General features: G+C 35.6%; 1 protein-coding gene across 7 annotated transcripts in view; it reads right to left on the bottom strand.

Annotated features, from left to right (window-relative positions):
* Window positions 1–18,807, bottom strand: part of SNTG1 (syntrophin gamma 1) — a 324,574-nt gene that overhangs the window by 74,955 nt on the left and 230,812 nt on the right. For all 7 annotated transcript variants that reach the window (XM_062633423.1, XM_062633421.1, XM_062633420.1 and 4 more), the window contains one exon: window positions 18,650–18,779. In XM_062633423.1, coding sequence (XP_062489407.1) covers window positions 18,650–18,779 — 130 coding nt within the window. The remainder of the gene's footprint in view (window positions 1–18,649; window positions 18,780–18,807) is intronic.

Here is an 18,807-nt window from a genome sequence, read left to right on the forward strand (position 1 = left end):
CGCTGTCTGTCGCAGTCGAAGTTTGAGCAGCTGCTGTACTTGCCACTGGGGTAGCTGCGCTGTTCATTGCAGCCAAAGTTTGAGTAGCGACTGTACTTGTCACTGGGGCTGGTGAAGCTGCTGTGCTTGGAGCTGGAGTAGCTGCGCTGACTGTTGCTTTGCCCTCAGATCCAGGGACATTCTTTTCCTTTTGAAGGTGCTGGATAGTGTTGAAGAAGGCCCTGTAAGCGTAGGCCAAGCCCCAGCACGTTGCCATGATTTGTCCATCTCTGGTATGGCCAGAATGACCACACACCTCATGTAAGCGTTTTACTCATTTTTCCAGATTTTGCAGTTGTTTGGCAGTGAAATTCCAAAGTACTGGAGGGGCCCACTGACCTAGATACTTGCCCATACTATCCCACACACCCTGCCACTCATGACTGTCCAGCCTCAGGGAAAATCTCTTGGTCCTCCTACATCCTTGTTTGACCCCAGACAAGACCCAAACCTGACTCTGCTTAACTCTTGAAATCAGTCGTGGGCAAAACACACTCTGTATGCGTGCTAGCATGGTGATTCCCATCACGATCAGCAAACAAGTCTCAACAGCATTAAAAGGCCATTCAAAAACTTCAGAACTCTCAAATGTAAATGGTCTGGGGGGAGGACTTGGAGGGTAGAAGGATGTCTCCTTCACAGGTTGAGCACCTGAGCAGGAGAAAAAAGATGTGTAACTGCTAAGCACTTCTATTATATACCTCTCAAAGTATAAAGGTGGTGACCACACTGGGAACATAAGCCATATCAGTTTCATGATCAATGATTCTATTGTATTAAAAGTCATTACCATAAAGTACAAGGAGACAAAAACCTTAGCCCAAGCCCCACACTTGAAAAACACTAATACAGCAAATACTGGATGGAAGTAAGATATGATATACTGAAACTGTGAGATCAAGAGGAACAACCTTGACAGCCAATAAACCAGCACTGTGATGAGCGACTATTAATCCGGTCAGGTCTGTCGTTATCTCAACCCCTCGTGCCCCATGTTGGGTGCCAAAAAGGGGTTTAAACCCTAGCCAGACAGCTTGTTCACTCACTCCCAGTGAGTGGTGCCGGGCTGACAACAATCGAAGGCCTCCCCCCCCCGGGCTCTCCCCTTCCCTGCTCCGGGAGGAATGGGGAGGAGGATTGAAAGAGTGCATCTCCCACGGGCTGAGACAAGAATAGTCCAGCAACCAATGTACAACACAAATCACCACTTCTACCACCAACAACAACAATGATAAGAGAAAATAACAAGGGAAGAGAATACGATACCACCAGCCAAGAAATGAGTCCCACCCGGAAGCCTGTGTCCTTCCGGGTAACTCCCAGTTACCCCCCACCCCGGGCATGACGTGCTGTGGTATGGAATACCTCCCCGGCTAGCCCGGGTCAGGCGCCCCGTCTCTGCTTCCTCATGGCTTCCCCTCCTCCCTGGCAGAGCATGAGCCTCACAAAGTCCTTGGTCAGGGTAAACATCACTTAGCAACAACCGAAAACATCGGTATAACCAGCACTGTTCCCAGGCTGGAAGTCAAAACACTGCACTGCACCAGCTACCACAAAGGAAAAACATGCTACTGCTGAACCCAGGACAATATTTTATTTTTTTGCAAATATTCGAGGAAAAACTTGTTGAAATTAAATCCTATTTTTCAATAATTCTTTACTTAGCTGTTGCTATTTTCTTCTTCGATGCAATAGTGATTAGGACTTGTGTTGAAAAATAAATAAAAGAAATTCTAAACTTTCAAAACTTTCACTGCCAAAAGACGTAACAGGAAACAAGTTTAACAGTTGGAAGATCATGCTTGGCATTAGAAATCTATAATTCATTTCCACAGGCTATCACTGATTTATTGTGGGATCCTAAACTTCCAAACTTCACTACATGAGTTAGTTTTAAATAGTATGCTTGAGTTATTATACTTCAGTTTAGTTTGACTGAGAACGCAGCAAAATAACATTTAAAGTTCAGAATATGGTATGAGAAGCAGGTCATAATGGCTGCTTTAGTAGATGAGAAAATGCAAACGAAGCATTTATATCCTCAGCGCATTACTAGATGAAAACACCAACACCCCAGCGCTTCAAGATATACGCACTTGTAAAAAAACCTGAGGTTAAGGCAAAGAAAATAACTAGATTTTGAAGTACAAGCAGAGTGAAGAAAACCCTGGGTCACTCTCCTTCACAAAATCATGTCAATGGCACACATCTGTCTCTATAAACAGCCATAAGAAATGCCAGAATATACAACTGTTGAAAAGAAAATAATCTTATACAAGTGTGCTAAATACAGTTAAGAAATATCACTGGTCTAGTCAGAATTTGATTTTTTTTTTTGAGGTGTATTAATCTTTTTCAAAGCTGATATAATCAGTACACAAGACTGACATATACTTAAAATATTTGTGCTTGTTATGAAACTTGGACAATGAGAAACACGACAATACACATATAGACAAAAACAAGGCTGGGTGTTTTCAGCATTTGGAAAGTATTCATGCAAAGATTTTGGTAATTTATAGCAACTAATAAAGGAGTTAAAGTCAGGAAGGAAAAATAAAATCTAAAAATAAATATGTACTGGATGTACCAAGTGTTAGTGTGACACTGCATGTGAGGTGGTGAGATTAGTATTTAACAAGGATGGGTTTCAATGGGAATACTTATCTAAACACATATAATCAATCAGATGGTTAATTATCTGCATTAGATGGTTTACTAACAGGTCTGCAGCTCTTAACCCCTCTGTCCACCAATTATTACTGCAGAATAAGCAACCCCATATCATTCTTCCAGCAGGAACCAGATTATTAAATTCTTAAAAATTAATCTAGATGTCTCTCCTGGTTTAAAACATCAGATTTTATACTTTTTTATTTCTGAAAGAAATGAAATAATGTAAATAAGTCCAATTTCAATTTTTCTTTTCACTTACAATTTAATTACTACATAACATTTAGACAATATAATACCTAGGACATAGTGTTTATTTTTGGAAGTTTTAAAAAATAAAAAAATACACAGCTTAAGTGTAATGGTAACCACAGTCTGGCTTATCTGGCTATTTCTGAATGCAGTTTCAAGCACTGATATGGACATGTTCATACTGTGATAATGCGAAAGAATAGAAACATATGGCTAAAAAGGAACTTGAAAGATAAAGCTGTCTGCTCAACCCATTTGCAGTCCTGCCACAATGGCCCTCTCAGTGCCCTGTGAGTCAGTTTATTATCAAGTACAGCCCCACTTTGCACTGGAAATTTTCCTTGTATCAAAACAGACTCTTTCTGGTTGCATTTTAAGCCAATTACTTCTCATGTAATCCATTACAGAAACAAAGAGGGGACGTCATGGTTTTTGTGCAGCTTTTCTAAAGTTGAAAGATTATTCTTTTCTTCAGGCTAAGCAGTCCTGTTTCACCTTGTATTTCCTTGCAAGTTCATGCTATTGTCAAAGAAGCCAAAGCCCTCTTTGCTGACACTGCTTCTACATACAAGCATTTTTCCTGCATGATGAGGAGGATTGACTAGCACATTACAACAACTCTGACCCCTCAGCCTTCCTCCATGAGTCTCACTGTCACTTTTGATCTGCTTACAGCCACACTGAGATTGGTCATGGCTGCACGAATGAGCAGTCCTAGATAATTGTAATTTGTCTAGATGGCTTTAGCAACATCCCTCAGATTTAAACTCCTGGAAGACAGAAGCGTCCCACAATATTACATCCATTCAGCAGACTGAATTTTTCATTGCAGGAGTAAGTCACTCATGGACAATACATCTCTTCCTCGTGGCAAGGGTGATCATTAATCTCACAGCTTTTCCAGCCTGCCAGGTATTAATTTTATTTTCGATCACTCTCATTAGGCTTGAAACTTTTATTACTGAGGGCAGCACTGTAATGCATCACTGTTTGAGTAGGGACCATTTCCCTATGAAGACCTGTAAGCAGAAAACTCTTCACAATCAGGCTTCTCTGTTCTCACTAGGTGCAATTGTGGATCTTCCTGGCTTGTTGCCTATCATCCTATCCACACCCTCCAATCACACATTAGTCATATGGATCTTTATCTTTTAGGTGAACCTCCTGCCAACCTGGTCTTTTCACTCTGACTTGGCTGAAACAGAATGAGAGGCAGGTAGCTGAAGACTGCAGCTAAACCAGTTCTGTTCCTGTGCTTTCAGTCTATCAGCAGGCTTCTGACCTCTCCCATGAAGAGTTTACAGTTTGCCAAGTTTGCATTATTTCAGGACTCCTCATTTTGGTAGAGAGAAAATTTGCAGTTCATACTCTGGTATTTAATATGACAACGGGGGGAGTAAAATGGCAGATGACATGATACACTTTACACAATTGTATATAACACATGAAACAATTAACACTCTTGACAGAACCTAATGCCCCACAGAAATGTAGCTAGTGATTTTAAAAATGCATTTAATATTTATACCATAGTATATCTGTCTAAATGAATTCCTGATGGCAAAGTTCAATAAATTGGCTGGGCGCCAGTGGCATAGATGAAATAGCTGTAGAGACATTAGGTTCATATAATAATGAACTAGATATTAACACAATTTCCAAATTTTGTGATAAAAAGAAATAAATATTTTCATGTCACTATGAGGCATAAAAACCTTAAGTTTTTTCATTACTTGTTTCTTCTCCAGGCTCACAATTCATCTGTACAACTAATATTTTTTATTTCACTTGAAACACTTAAAATTACTTCACAGTACTTTTATATTTAGAGGTCATGTACTCATATTTTGTAAAATATGTCTAGTCCCTCCTCCTTATACACAGTAAGGCTCACTATACTCTGCATTCAGGTCAATCACAGACTCACGCTAACACTGTATTTTAGTTAGGCTCTGAGCTGTTTTTCAATGAGAAACTCTTCTGCAATAAACCTTCTGCTTTGCCATAAGCAGGAAAAACCTGACACTTCTTAACCTTCTTTCTCTTAAGAAGCTGCTGAGCCATTAACTTGAAAAGTCTTGAATTTAGTTCCCTTCTAAAGAATGTAGTTCCTTCTACTTATCTCAAATTTCACCTCATAACTAAGAATTTATTATTAAAATACTAAGCAAAAAATCCTCATAAATATGGGTTTTCTCAAGTATTTTCTGGTATTTCTGAAAAGGAATGCTCAAATACTGAGCAATAAGGTCATACACAAGTGCAAAGACCTGTGTATCTGTGGGACCATGGCTAAAAAGAAGGCCAAGGGGTAGAGCATATCAAAGTACCAAAAAGGGTATGGTACAGTTTTTTGAAGAAACCTTTTTTTTTTTTTTCTTAAGATGGTAAATACTGAACTACATTTGAAAACTATTTAAATTTTGACCATAATAATGTTCATTTTACATTGTAGTAATCGATTATATATTTTTCTTGCCTTGGATATGACCTTATAAACCTGCAAGAGTTTTAAATAATTCAGCATCAAGAGAATTTCCCCCTCATGAATTACCAATTTCTTGGCAATAAGAATGACTAAGACGAGCACTGAGGTTACTACAAGTAAATTTAAAGATGAGTTTTGTTTTAATGTGCATTTCAGACTTGCCTGTAAGGAAACTATGAACTTTTATTGAATTTCACTGGATTACACTGGGCTAGATATAATCTTTGAAAATAATTTTTCAACAGAAAACAAAAAAAGGCAAAACAAATTTCAAATTCCTTTCAACATGACATATTGCTACATGAGTGAGAGTTCTCACATGGAATAAAAGTTCAAGAAGCATTTTTAAGATTTTTCATTGAAAATGCATCTGTGTCAATAAATTTCAGAACGGCAAATCACTGTCTAACTGCATTTCAGCAGTAAAAGAGATTGTTTAGTCAGAAGTATAGATTTTTGCTATATCAATAGTTCTTGCAGTCCAAAGGAAAACATGACATTATAAGCTAATAAATGCAAATAATAACATTTCATCTTTTCAAGGTATCAACATGTGTCATATTCTCTAAGTTTCAGCACTAAAAAATCAGTATCAAAGGAAGAACCATCCATATAACACTCAAATTATTTGAAGAAATTAAATCATTAATTTTCCCACAATGCCTTCTCTCATCACTCTCCTAAGGTTTTAGTTATCAGTCATAGAGATTATCTTTCCTGAAAGAAAAAGGAATGGCACACCTATGCTCAGAAAATTACCACAGCAGTATAGTTAAAAGAAATATAAGGAAACACATTATTCAGCAAAGGTATAATGAACAATGAAGACAGTGTAATGGGTATAAGAACATAAAAGCTATAATTTACAAGTGAAATGCAAACGTCAAGTTGCAACAAAAATAGATGATGTATAATGAGTAAAATTGTATGTAGTTACATTGTTATATATTGTCATGATGTAGAAATTAGCTATATAAACTTGACATTATTACAATAACACTTAAAATAGTAATATATATCAGGATGGTGTGTTATTTGGAGAATTTAAAACTGAACAAAGCAATTAAGGAGGTGAATAATATCATGTCTATTCATAAAACAATAGGCTGCTGTGAGAGCATAAGTTCAAAGCAAAAGAAAATATCCCAAAGATAAATGAAGGCAGCAATTCTTATATCAAATACAGAATTATTTTTTCACTATGAATACTAACTGTTCTTAGCAGTAATTAGGTGGGTATTAACACATACAATACGATTTGCAAAAGATTTAATTTTTAGCTGGACTGAATAAAATAGTAATGAAATAAAGTCATAGCTATGCAAAGACAGTTTTTAACCCTGAAACCGTACTTATTGGGTGTTCTATGCCGCAGAGAATTTACTATTTCTACTTAATATTTATTTAATCTAGAATATTCCTGTAGTTGGGAAATGGATGTGTCTATTTAAAACTCTTCTCATTAATGTAATGTAGCCCCTTGTCTAGTCTCTTAAGATGTTCCAACATTACTCAAGATTGTCACATAAAAGGTGACAATCATCTGTTTACAACTCACCTTTTAAATATATTCTGATAGGAAGAGCACTCAATACTTTCACCTTCTTGTCACTGTCTACCGATAATTTTCTTTTCAATATGCAGTGAACCAACTCTTTTCTTGGCCTCCCTATTATCACTGGTGTATGTCAAAACCATTTCTTTTCATCATTACTGAGGAAATCTCTAGTCCTGCCATCTTTCTGGTTCTACATGCTCATGTGATACTTCCTGAGTCAAACCTTAATATTGAATTCTACTCTACTATTTCTTTCTTCTGATTTAGGTTGATTAAGAGTTCATCATTTAGCCAAGGCCTTTCTTGCACTTTTTTTTTCCAGTAGACTAGTAAACAGAACAAAGACAAACAAATACAGAGAACTGCTAAGAAGCTGATGACACTGATAAAAAGAGTTGAAAATAGTCCAATGATTAGTAATAACTTTTCTTGTCTTCTAATGCTTAGGACAGAACATACCAACAGGCAAACGATGTAAGATTTTATTTTTCTTTTTTTAAGATGAAAGGCTAATGTTTTTGGAGCTAAAGGTTTCTTCAAATCCATGTCTATTCAAATCCAACATAACTCCACCCCCAGCCCAACATGCCTCACAGTTGTAGTCCTGATCAGATAAAAACCTGAAAATTGAAGCTACATAGGCTATTAATGCAGTTAGTTTATTTATTATTTGCTGATGACTTGGTCAAGATGAAAACTGCCTTCTAAATCACACCACTGTAAAGACTAAATGGTGTTATAACCAGGAGCAAGGGGAAGTTTCTATGAGTCTGTCTTCAGGGTTTAAAAACACCCTTAGCTACAAATGCAAAACCAAATGCATAAGCTGTGATTTGTTCTACAAACTTACAAAGGTAATGGGAAGATGGGTTTGCTTCAGAAAGCTAAATAGAGGTCAGGCAGCTATAATCACGGTCAACTAGATTTGGCCTGCAACTTATCCAGCTATATAAATGGCAACTTAATTTACTGGTAGAACCATCTGCAAGCCCCACACAGTTCTAGTTGCCATCCAAACCTAAGAAACTACTTTGTTTTTATTCATAATGCATACTATGTTTTCTTGACCTGCTCATTACATTCTGAGATGAAAATGCTATTTATGGTTACTGCTTGGGAAATGATTGTGCTAATCTCCATATCGCTGCTGCAGGAGCAGCTAGCTTAATTAAGGTGCATGAATACTTTGCTAAATAGTCAGGAGAGGTATACTGGCTATCTCATTAGGCAAATAACTTTAAAAATAATCTGTTTGAAACAGCTTGTCAAGAGCCTTTCAGAATTTTGTTTGCTATAGTATTTAAAATTTACAGATTACATTTATCCAGCAATATCAAGATCCATTTATGCTAAACTAGTGGAAAAGAAAAGAATTCTGATGTTAAACATGCATACAGACTATGATTTCTCAATTATTTAAAGAGGAGCTGAAAAAAGAATGTTTGGCTCCACAACTCCATGGATTGTGTCAGCCTGAGGACATGTTTATTCTTGTGAAACACCTTATTCATGATGTAAAATTAAAAAAAAAAACAACAACAAAACCCTCTTAAAAATTAATATTTCTACCATTATGAAATGAGGCAAATATTTAAATAGAATGCATTATTAAATTATTTAAATAGAATACATTATTAAAATATAAGTTTATGAGTGGCCAGTATTTTTCTGCCTGGCAAAAAACAAAACAAGTGGTAAAAATAATATACCCACTTCCTCTAAAAAGTAGATCATATAAATCATGTAGAGTTAAATTACACTGTTCACTGCTGAAAGCCCAAACATCTATATAGTAATAGCTTACTTGTATAATACTTAATAATTATAAAGCTTGTTTCCTTCAAGATTTGCTTAATATTAACATTTGTATTTCCATGACTCTTTTTAAAATAACAAACTTCAAGTGTTATTTTGCAAACATCTGGAGTATCTCAGGAAAACATAAGGAGAAAAATGTTTGTGAAAACTCAGAATACTTCATGGAAGTGACTAATAACATTAGTATGGCAAGTACTACTGGCAAGGTACATCTGCACCTAGGAAGGTACAGCAGCAGCCGCAATGAATGGGAAGGCGAATAGGAAAAGGAAAGCAAAAAATTTATGTTCATTTACACACATTTACAAAGACCAGGTCCACCGCTCATCAAGAAAAAACAGAACATTTTGCATCAACCTGGCTTTCCCAAAGCAATGTGGGATAGTTTTGCAGTAATAATAATAGCACAAATTAAGAAGCTGCAGCACTCCAAAGTGGTGGGGAACACCCTCTGTGATGTGAGAACACCTCAAAAGCATAGATCTTAATTTGATCTCAAAATCTGAGAGACATTCCTGTTAGCTTTTAAAGCTTTTGTGGATTGCAAAGGAAGATCTTAGACAAAAGAAGGGGAAAGGGTAAAGAAGACTTACCTGACTACAACATTTATAAGTATAGAAAATCCCTAGTTGCTCAGTTGAAGACACGTCTATGGTGCTTGTTTATTGCTGATCTTTCTCTATCATGGCAAATGACTGCAGAAGATGTGCTGACTTGTCTATATATACACCCTATGTTCCCAACCTTTCAGTTGTGCTAAAAAAAAACTGTCTGGGGGATTGTACTTTATGGGATTAGTGAAATGAGTTGGGTAAAAAAATCTGCAAAAGTAAGAACATGTAGTATAAGGAGTGAAGCGTTTGTGTCCAGTTTGGTCATGATAGCTAACACCAGAGTACCCATTGATGTTACGGGACATAGGAGATAAGCATATATCTGCTGCACTTAACCAGTACTCCAAATAGATGAATCCTACTGGATAGCCTGGATGAGAGCCAGTTAAACAGTACTGGTGTGAATTCTACATGTGGCTCAAGGAATAGCAAAGAGAACAGTCTCTGGAGGAGGGAGCAGAGCCTCAGCTGTCCTGTCTCTGGACATCCTTTGGCTAGGGGTCAGACAGATGGTACCATGCCCAGGGTAAGTAGCATGGAAAGCTCCTGTTTCTCATGTCAGAGTAACTCTTTCAACCTGTAGGCTATTATGCTAAAGTACCCTCTTGCCATTTCCTATTGGTAGTGGGAGAGGTAGGTACTTAATTCAAGGAGACTGAATTACCCTCTGGAGATATCTGCATTCTTTATATAGTTAATGGGATAGAAGTAAGTGCCTAAGATAGGAAGACTGGTTCACTTTTTTCAAGTCTTAAAGACATTTTCTTCTATGCCTTGACTTTGTAAGGGAGTTTGGGTGACAGGATCTTGCCTTCTCAGGGACAAATAACTAACATTTCTACGAGATTACTTATCTAAATTAGATTAAATTCCTACATTTTTACAAAAAATGTAGTTACAAAAAGAGATGTTTAGTTCCTTGGCAATCAGATACCAGTGAAGAACTGCTAGAACTCGTTTGACAATGTTAAATTGGATGAATTATGTGAGAAGCTGCAACATGTTGAGATTTGATAGGAAGTTTTTTATCCTTTTTATTACCTTATAAAATTACCTTAGGAAACAAACACAATGAAAACAGTATTTTCTACAAGGCAGGTAACATATTCTTCCCTGGAGAAAACTGCAGGAATTGTGTCTGATCATTAACCAACAGACTTATAAATAGTTTTGGACACTGGACATTTTTATCCTGATTTTTTATTAAGACCCTTTGTCTGTATAAACTGGAAACCTATGAAACCTGCAAATAAATCACCTCCATATAGATTAGTTGTACATATTCAAATCTCCTTCTGCATAATTTGTTCTAAAGAAAAAAAAAAACACTTTATCCTGTTATTCAAACAGTCAGTGTATTACTGACACAGTGGGGTACAAAAATACTTTTTACTGATTTTTTTATGTATCACACTTGAAGAACAATGGAGTAATTTTCAAATCAGTAATTTGAAATGGAAGTAAGGGGTTTTTTTAATGATATCTGAAAAGTAGCCTCATGAATAAAACTGGAATTTATCATGTTAAAAGAGCTAAATTGTGCATCTGCATTGATCTTACATCATCTTTCTTCTACTATAGCTAAAAGTCAGTTTAAGGATTAACCAACATCAACTCCTTCCTTAGTTGCATTTTATATTGTATTTATGGTAGTGAAATATTAAGTAGTTACAGACGAGACGAACAGGCTTTCTGTAACTACCTGGTTGCCTCCTCCCCAATATTGTTTTTTATTTCTTCATTCTCCATATCTAAAAATTAGTGACTTCTTTTCCTATCACAGGAGATCTCATATCAAAGTAGAATTTAGGAACCCAGTGTGTACACCTTAGTCATAAAGCACTCTCTTGACAGACTACCCAGGCATAAGTGATAATTGTCTCATAAAAAAAAGCAAAATTGGAGAATAAAGAATTGATTACCTGCATCAAATATAAAAATGTGTAGTAATTTTAATATCAATCAAATATATGTGATTAATACCTTCTGAGACATTATTATATAGAGCATAAGATTGCAGGTTTGATTTCAGACAGAAATGAAGCAACAAAACAAATTGTTTTATACATTTTTATAGATTTAATATACTTCTTAACATTTAATACCTACTAAATCTTATTCTGTGTGTGCATATTTGTATGTATATGTACACACATACAGACACACGTAACTTTAAAGCAGTTTACTTTTTTTTTTCCCCTTAGACTTAATGATTGGGTTTAATTCTATGATTTCACACTGTTCTTTCTCCAAGGTGAAAGAACCCTGATTAAATTCAAAATTCTATGAAGAACACTGCATCTTTGAACCAGCAAAGTTTAAAGTTATCCATACTAAAGAATCAGGAGAAATACAGAGAAGCAAAAAGCCCCTTATATTTAAGACAGCTACATACACAATCGGAAAGGGTGGAAAAATCAGGTAATTGCAAATAAGTCATGACAGCTGTGCTTTAAGTTACTTTCTAAGTAAGTTAGGGTTATTTAAGGCCAAAGTTGTCTCAAGTGATTTTACAAATGCAGTAAAAAAAAAAAAAAATCTTTTCATTTTACTGTACTGCAATTCCTGTGGAATTGCTCAAAAAATTTTGAAACAATAAAAAAAAAACAATAACCAACCCAGTCCCCCCCCCCTCCCCCAACCCTCCCCCCCAACAACCCCTAAAACCCCAAACAGACATCTGTCATAGCATAATGGTAAATAGCTCAAAAAAGTAAAAATAAACAAAGGAAATGAATAATTCTTCAGAGTGTCGAGTCATAAATACCATGCATTGAGAAATGAGAATGAGACAAGGTGCTTCATTCTCAGTTTTTAAGTTTGACATCATGACCTCAAGGACAGCCTTTGAAATAAGTTTTGTATGTAATTATCTCATTTTCTGGAATAAACATTGTGTTGAAAACAAACCAATGCTGCAATCATGTTGATGCCCACACAGGTGGGAACATCTGTAATTTCAGACTTTTCAGAATTTTCACTTAACATGAGGCATTATTAGGAGATAGGAAACTTGTCACTGTTTCATAAGACCTTTTCTTATCATAGAAATAGCAAGTTCAGAGCATCTGGGGCTCTTTTATTCTGCAGCACATTCTGCCTAGTGGTCATTTGTTGTTTTGCCTATTTTCCCATAAACTGGGCTTGTTTGCCCCAACCTCTTAAAATTGTCCTGGAATGCCTGAAATTCCTGTCTTCTCCACCACCCATCTGTCTCCACTCTGAATCCATTCTCTTCCTCAGGTGAATATAAACTCTGCATTATCTGAATGTGCTGGATATCTACAGCACTTTATGAAGCAAGACAATAAGAAAGTACTTTCAACACATTAGCCTATTAATAATGTATACCCTGAGGTGTTTTATTGCTTTTTGAGTGCATTTCAATTTCTTTTATTCCTTTTTTTTTTTTTTTCTAATTGGTTGTGGAAAAAAGGCAGAACTTTTGATGTAACCACCTTTTCAAAATATATTGTAAAAGTGTGTAAGAGGAAAGGGACGTGAAAACAAGACACCCTTGCTTTAAAATACAAATAATGATATTCCTGTTTGGTTTTGTTTTTTTTTTTAAGACAGCAAAGAGGAGGAAGACAAAAAGAAAGGTTATTGTCTAGCCTCCCAGTTCCCAGTTGCTATTTTATCAACAACAGTGTATTATTCAACAGCCACTTTCAACTTGCTCTCACTTAAAGTAAACTTACTGTGGAATATTGAACAGTTTACTGCACAAAAAAAAACCCTAGATTAAAGTAGCTGGAAATCTCCAACTGCTACTGAAAGGGCAGCTTGGCATTTTGGCAGGAAAGGGCAATTTATAAGTACTTTCTTTTTCCATGTGTTACCTCTCTGCAAAAACCAGAGTGGCTTACCTGTGTTCCCAGTCAGACTGCTCTTACTTCCTTTATTCTTGTCATCGCTTCTTTGCCACTTTAAATCAATGAAGAGATTTTTATTTTTATTTTTTGCCTTAATTACAGACTCCTTGCTACCTTTTACAGGGGTGGGATGTTGAGAGCAAGCATGGCATCCCTGCAAAGTGTCTAGTAACTAAACAGATTATAGTCTTTATTATAGTGTGTCAACTTAAACCTTCAATAATAAGGGAATGAAGGAAGAAAGACTTAGAGCTTAATATAAATCCTCCACAGATTAAAGTGCATATTGAATATTCTGATGTTTCCCTTTAAATGCCACTACAAGGCTACGATTTCATTTGACTCCGTACAATGAATCAGATAAAGTTCAGGTATTCTTTACTGTATGACAACATCATATATAAAACTGCAAAAATACTTTCTCTGCAATAACATGGCTTTCATTTTTTAAGGCTTACATTTAACAGGCAAATTGTGATTCTTCTGTTTGAAGAATATTACAAAGGGCTTTTGATTTTATTCTCTCTTAAGGACATTTTTCTCTTAAATTGTATTTTAGAGCTATACAGTGGTAATTTATCATAATACAGATGGTAATAATTTTGTTGGATATTACTGACCACTGCAAGACTTGTGATACTATGTACAGCAAACCTGGAAAGATATTATTACAGACAGCATTGAAAGATTTAACACTGGGGAGAAGTTTGCTACAGAAAGGCAATTTTGTTTCATTTGAAAAGCTATCATGACTAATTGAAGTTTACAACATATATTCCCAATCAAGACTGCAAGGCTGCATGTCTTGCTGAGTACTATCATCATAATGTGTCATAACAACAGCTCCAACTAGGAAGACAGAAGTTTCTTGCTACAAGTTTCCCAGATAATGTAGCTATTCTGGAAGCAATATTTCTCAAATAAATACTCTTTTCTTGTGCTATTTTCCTGACCTGTCACATGATAGACATTATCCTTTAAACTCAGATACATTACAATAGCACAGATGAAACATACTGGAGCAACAACTATACAGTTTGGCAAGACCTAACTTTTGCTTTACAGCTAAATCAATATACCCAAGAGGATATAAAATACCTGACAATTCTTCAGTCACAAACATACAGGCAACTAATAAAATAATACGTGCATCAAACTGCCCAAAATGTAAGTAAATATGTGACAAGGCCACATGTAATACTTGATAACAGTGACATAGAAACAGATGTGCTCAAAAATGTCAGGCTGGCAACATCCCATGTTAAAAAGGGGAGGAAAAATAGAAATTTATTTTTTGAATTTTGATGCTGCATTCACTACATTTATTCATTTAGATCTATGTGCCTTAAGAGAATTATGGAATAAAAAAAAAAAAGGGAGCAGGATGTTACAAGTGCATTGAGTTCTGAGTTTTAAATGTTCCTTCAGAAACCTAAATATCAGCACTGGAATGACTACCTCTGTAGACTTCCCTTTACAAGGTTGAGAATGGGATGCAGAACAAAAACCTGAAATGTCAGGACTCTGTAAACACCTGAATGCCTAACACTGCCTAAAACCCACTTGAACATAAATTTATTTGACAACACCCAATTTATCTGATTAGCTCTGTCTTGGAAAAAAAACAAAAGGTATATGTAAAAACTATTCTATTAAGTAATATTTTGAAGACTTCCTATAATCCTCTGTTGTTTTGGCCTTCATTTTACAAGGCTTTCAACTTCTGAATTACAGCCATTATTTGTCCTTTGCACTACTACAGAATATACCACTGCATGAGGTTTGATAATAATGCTGACCTTTTTGGATTTGCTCCAAACATGCTTAGTAACCAACAAAAATTTAAATATTATTGTAATACACATTTTGCAGGGCATCTAAGAACATAAAATCCCCCAAAACTCCAAAATAACTAACATCAGAGCACCCTGGTGGTTTGCCATGGTATTTCAGCTAAAAAATTAAAATGTGAAATCCGTTCGCTTCATGTAAGTGACATTGATTTATTCATGTAATATAACATTTCACAGTATGTTCCTACTGGTGGAAGCATCTACCAGAAAAAATGAGACATGTACTACTAATTTATTTCAGTAACTTACTAAACACTGCAGTAGTCCTGTGATATTTTATTCTTCCCACAAGTGGAACAGATCATATTATTATACTTGTAGGTTTTTTTTCTCCTGTTTTGTACTTTTTTCTGTTCCTCTACTACTGACTTACAGAATCCCTTTACAATTACCGAAACTTCAGCACATGATGGATTCATCACATCATGAATTAAAGTGTGATATTAAGTCACTTCCAACAATGCATTTCTACAGTATACATCTTGGCACATATCAAGTCAATTCATGTTTTGTGATTTTAAAGGGATGTATTTCATCTCATATATAAGTTCTTCATGGTTTCTGGGGTGCTAAAGAAATGAAAATTAGCAGTATCACTCTCAGCATTCTAGAAATGCTAGAGGACACTAGTTCAAATTTACTGAATATGAAGAAAAACAGTGCATACCTGGAGTCTGTCTTTGATGAAAATTTGAAGTGACTAATTCAGTTAGCATATTGATAATTTTAATTAATCTCTTATTTTGTAGTCATGATGCAATTTCATATATCTTTGCATTAAAATTGTAAATATTTTGTTGCATAATAATACAAGTTTCTCACACTGTGCAATGATTGATAGTCTAACCACTGCAAGCAAAATGTGTTTGCTTGCAGGCACCATATTCCAGCTTCCATCAAGTACATTCAGTTAGCAACATTGCCTATGAAAGAAAGATAATGATATCAAGATTTTGGTTTTGCTTCTACTCCTGCATTTTTATTATCTCCTTGCTCTCTGGTAGATACTGGCTATGCCGATGATTCTGAGAGTGAGTCACATAACCTTTTGAGACATATTAGATCATGACAGAAGAGATTTTGGTATTATAAAAATTTAATTGAACTGTAGACTCAAACATGAAATTTTGGAGCCAGGGACTCAGAACTGTAAGATAGATAGATACAGGACCACAGGGACAGAAAGCTATGTTATTTCCACACACATTTGTGGGTGTTGAACCATCAGATCATTTTTTTTCAGCCAGCTTGTGTGTGAAAAAGTAAAATAAATCAGATTTTCTGGTTGAAACTAGTATGCTTTTTTTTCAAATTACCCAGACATTTATGTGGCAGATTTATTTGGAGAAACTCTCTCTGGCCCCTCTAAGGCAGGTGTGACAGACATGTGATATACACATTTCTAGGTGCTGAGTCTGAACTCACCACCCTAGGGTCCCTTACCAGTCAAAGGAAAGAAAGCAATGTCCTCAGGGAATTAATCTCATCATAATAGAGATATTGAAAATAAATCATATGGATCACTCTTTGGACATTCTGCTTTAAGACATTTAAAGTTAGGTAAGATAAATTCCACCCAAATCTACACAGCCCAAACTTGATACACAGGTAAACGAAATGCATTCAGAAACAATTTAGTTTTTTATAGTCTTGTTTTCATCTGCTTCCTTGTTTATCAAAAGAAGGATGTGAGAAAGAGCACGAAAGTTAACCTTTCCATCAGCTAAATGGTGTTTAAATTAAACAAATTGTTTTTCATAACTTCTAGACAGAAATAAGAAGTTAATCGAAACTAATAATCAGCCAAATTGCTCAAAAGTTCAAATAAAGTCCTATGCTCTCTTTGTTTCTTTGGTACTGGATGCCACAGTAAGGGAGACTGTGAGTAAATGCCTCTCTTAAGGGAAAAACACTAACATCAACAGTATGTATATGTCAATAACCATCTTGTAAAGAAAGAAAATACGGGGACCTCTAATCACATCTAATCATTGTTCTGAGCAGCAGTTGGGTTTTTTCCACTCTGTGTGCCTAATGTTTCTTACATTCACTTATCACATATGCTGTCAAATAACTAATTCTTTCTGGCAACTGACAATTTAAAATAAAGTATGTTACCGGAAAGAGAGTCTCATTGGTCTCCATAAATTCATATGGGCTATGAACAATTAGAGCAGTTTGAAAAATAGATTAATGGATAACTGCCATAAGCCTTAACTCTCACAGAGTACTTTACATGTCTTTGGGATAAAGCAAATATGAAGATTGGCATAATAGTTGTATCATCATGTACTGCCATGAGTAAACAAATACACTGCTTTAGGTAGCAAAAAACGTTAATAGTCTGAAATAAAGATGAAAAGAGAGAAAAACAGCACCCTCAATTGCCAGGAAGCTTACTGAGACAAGAAAGGTTCTCTACAACAACAGAACTGTAAGGATGAATAAATAGCCATAAAGTTGGCTTGTACTGCATGGAAGCTTGCAGATGGTGGATGAATTCATGTCTGTCACGTTTTTATAATACAATGACTTTTACATATTGTTGCCAGATGGAACATAGTTTTGCATCTTGAATATAAATCTCCAAGAAATATAACTTACTTCAATGCTTTCCCTGTATTTGAAACGAAAGCAAATTCAGAGGCAGGTTTGGGAGTCTAAAGCAGATTTAAGGAAATCTGAGAGAATGTAAATTAAATTCTCTAGGGCTTCCTTGTTATAACTCATTTCAAAATAATGGAATTACCCATGTGTTCCATACTTTTTGAGGAAAATCAGGAAAGATATCATACAGGCTTCTACGGGAAAAACTACACGTCATTTATCAAATATAAAACACATCCCAGGCAGTTCCAAAAGACCTTTCAATTGAACTTACTAGTAGTTTGGTAAAACTTTTGTGTAGCATTTATTTTTGCTTCAATAAAAAGAGACACCTATCCAACAAGATCAGATCATAAAAGCACAGTGCATGAATCACAGATGCATTAAACCTTTTCTGGTAATGAACATCTGTGTCTATAACACAGAAGCACCTTGCCATTCTCCTTGTGTTAAACAATACCTAAACAGACCTAATATCTAATTCAGATCTGATTATACCAGTCTTTATATAGATGTGTTTTCTCAAACTATCAAGAAAGTAGAGATTTTTTTTTTTTTTCATATGTGTTTACCCATTACACCTGGCTTTCTCCTGTGTGTCTGGTCTTTGTTTCTAATCCTAGCTGGTATTGCTAAGAAGCAAATAACTGATAGTGATAAAGTGAAATACATGACTTTAGGGAAGAATATTTTCCCATTCAATGGCTTCTCACAAAGTCTGATTAGATGACAAACTTGAGTTGACTTCTCTCAGACAGCCTCAAGCACTGTTTATATGCAGATAATTCTGTGTGTGAACCCATTAGGCTTTTATGACAGTTATGATCAAGTATGATTGGGAAACCTTCTGGCTTACTTGGATCCATACTTACATTGTGCTTTGTGAGGCTGGAAATGTTACTTGCTATTGCTTGTAGCCAGTCAATGCAGTCTTCAGCAGAAAGACACTGAATTATTCCACTGCAAACCCCATCCACAGCAATTACTTGGAATGCATTTTGCCTATAGACATATCATAATAGATTAGGTC

The sequence above is a fragment of the Pezoporus occidentalis genome, unplaced genomic scaffold (assembly GCF_034315485.1).
Source record: "Pezoporus occidentalis ecotype Australia unplaced genomic scaffold, CSIRO_AGI_Poc_V1 ctg4, whole genome shotgun sequence".
NCBI classification, from domain to species: Eukaryota; Metazoa; Chordata; class Aves; order Psittaciformes; family Psittacidae; genus Pezoporus; species Pezoporus occidentalis.